The sequence below is a fragment of the Arvicola amphibius genome, chromosome 4 (assembly GCF_903992535.2).
Source record: "Arvicola amphibius chromosome 4, mArvAmp1.2, whole genome shotgun sequence".
In the NCBI taxonomy this organism is placed as follows: domain Eukaryota; kingdom Metazoa; phylum Chordata; class Mammalia; order Rodentia; family Cricetidae; genus Arvicola; species Arvicola amphibius.
In genome coordinates, this window is record NC_052050.1 from 22,082,498 (window position 1) to 22,083,447 (window position 950).

General features: G+C 47.6%; 1 protein-coding gene across 1 annotated transcript; it reads left to right on the forward strand.

The window, feature by feature from the left end:
• Positions 1–357: 357 nt before the first annotated feature.
• Positions 358–657, forward strand: LOC119813619 (keratin-associated protein 3-2). The gene has a single exon (XM_038328996.1). It carries the CDS (start codon positions 358–360, stop codon positions 655–657), a length of 300 nt encoding a protein of 99 aa, XP_038184924.1.
• The last annotated feature ends 293 nt before the right edge of the window (positions 658–950 follow it).

The window sequence follows — 950 nt, forward strand, 5'->3', positions numbered from 1 at the left end:
CGGAAAAGTGTACATGAGTTGTCACTTGGTCAAATTACTTGTAACTCATAGCAGATTGGGTAGGTCAGATGCTATAAGGATAAAATGTGACAATCTTATGACAAAAATTATGGCTCCATGACTCAAAACTGCAATTGAATTAATAAGGGCAAGACTCTTAATAGAAACGAAAATGCCAAACTGATTAGATAACCTTTGTAAAAAAAAGGGGGGGTTGTCATAAACAAAACCAGGCTAAGAAGGAAGCTTTCTGATTGGACTCTTGTTCACTGGGGAGGGTATAAAAGAGCCCAGACTGAGAAGAGACATTTGAACCTCATCTTTGCACTAGACCAAAGCCAACCAGACTCCATCACCATGGCTTGCTGTGTTGCCCGCTGCTGCAGCGTCCCCACCGGCCCTGCCACCACCATCTGCTCCTCAGACAAGTCCTGCCGCTGTGGAGTCTGCCTGCCCAGCACCTGCCCACACACCATTTGGCAACTGGAGCCCACCTGCTGTGACAACTGCCCCCCACCCTGCCACATCCCTCAGCCCTGTGTGCCCACCTGCTTCCTGCTCAACTCCTGCCACCCAACCCCAGACCTGCTGACTGTCAACCTCACCACCTATGTGCAGCCTGGCTGTGAGGATCCCTGCACCCCAAGTTGCTGCTGACCTGTGGCTCCCTTGCTCAGAGACTGATACTGAAGACTCCAGGAGCCACCTAACCACTGTCAGCTTGTCGTATGGTCACATGCGTGGCCAGATGGTCTAGGCTATGAAAACCCGACCTTTGATCTTAATGGCCAGAAAGCCAAGAAATCTGCTTAGGCAAATTGGATGAATAGTCATTTGATTCATTTGAAGAGGTGAATTCTTCCCTTATGAAAATGTTATTGAAATCTTTAAGATTTCAAATTATGGCATGTTGGGTCATGTTGCTTCTAGGATCTTATTTCCTGTATTGA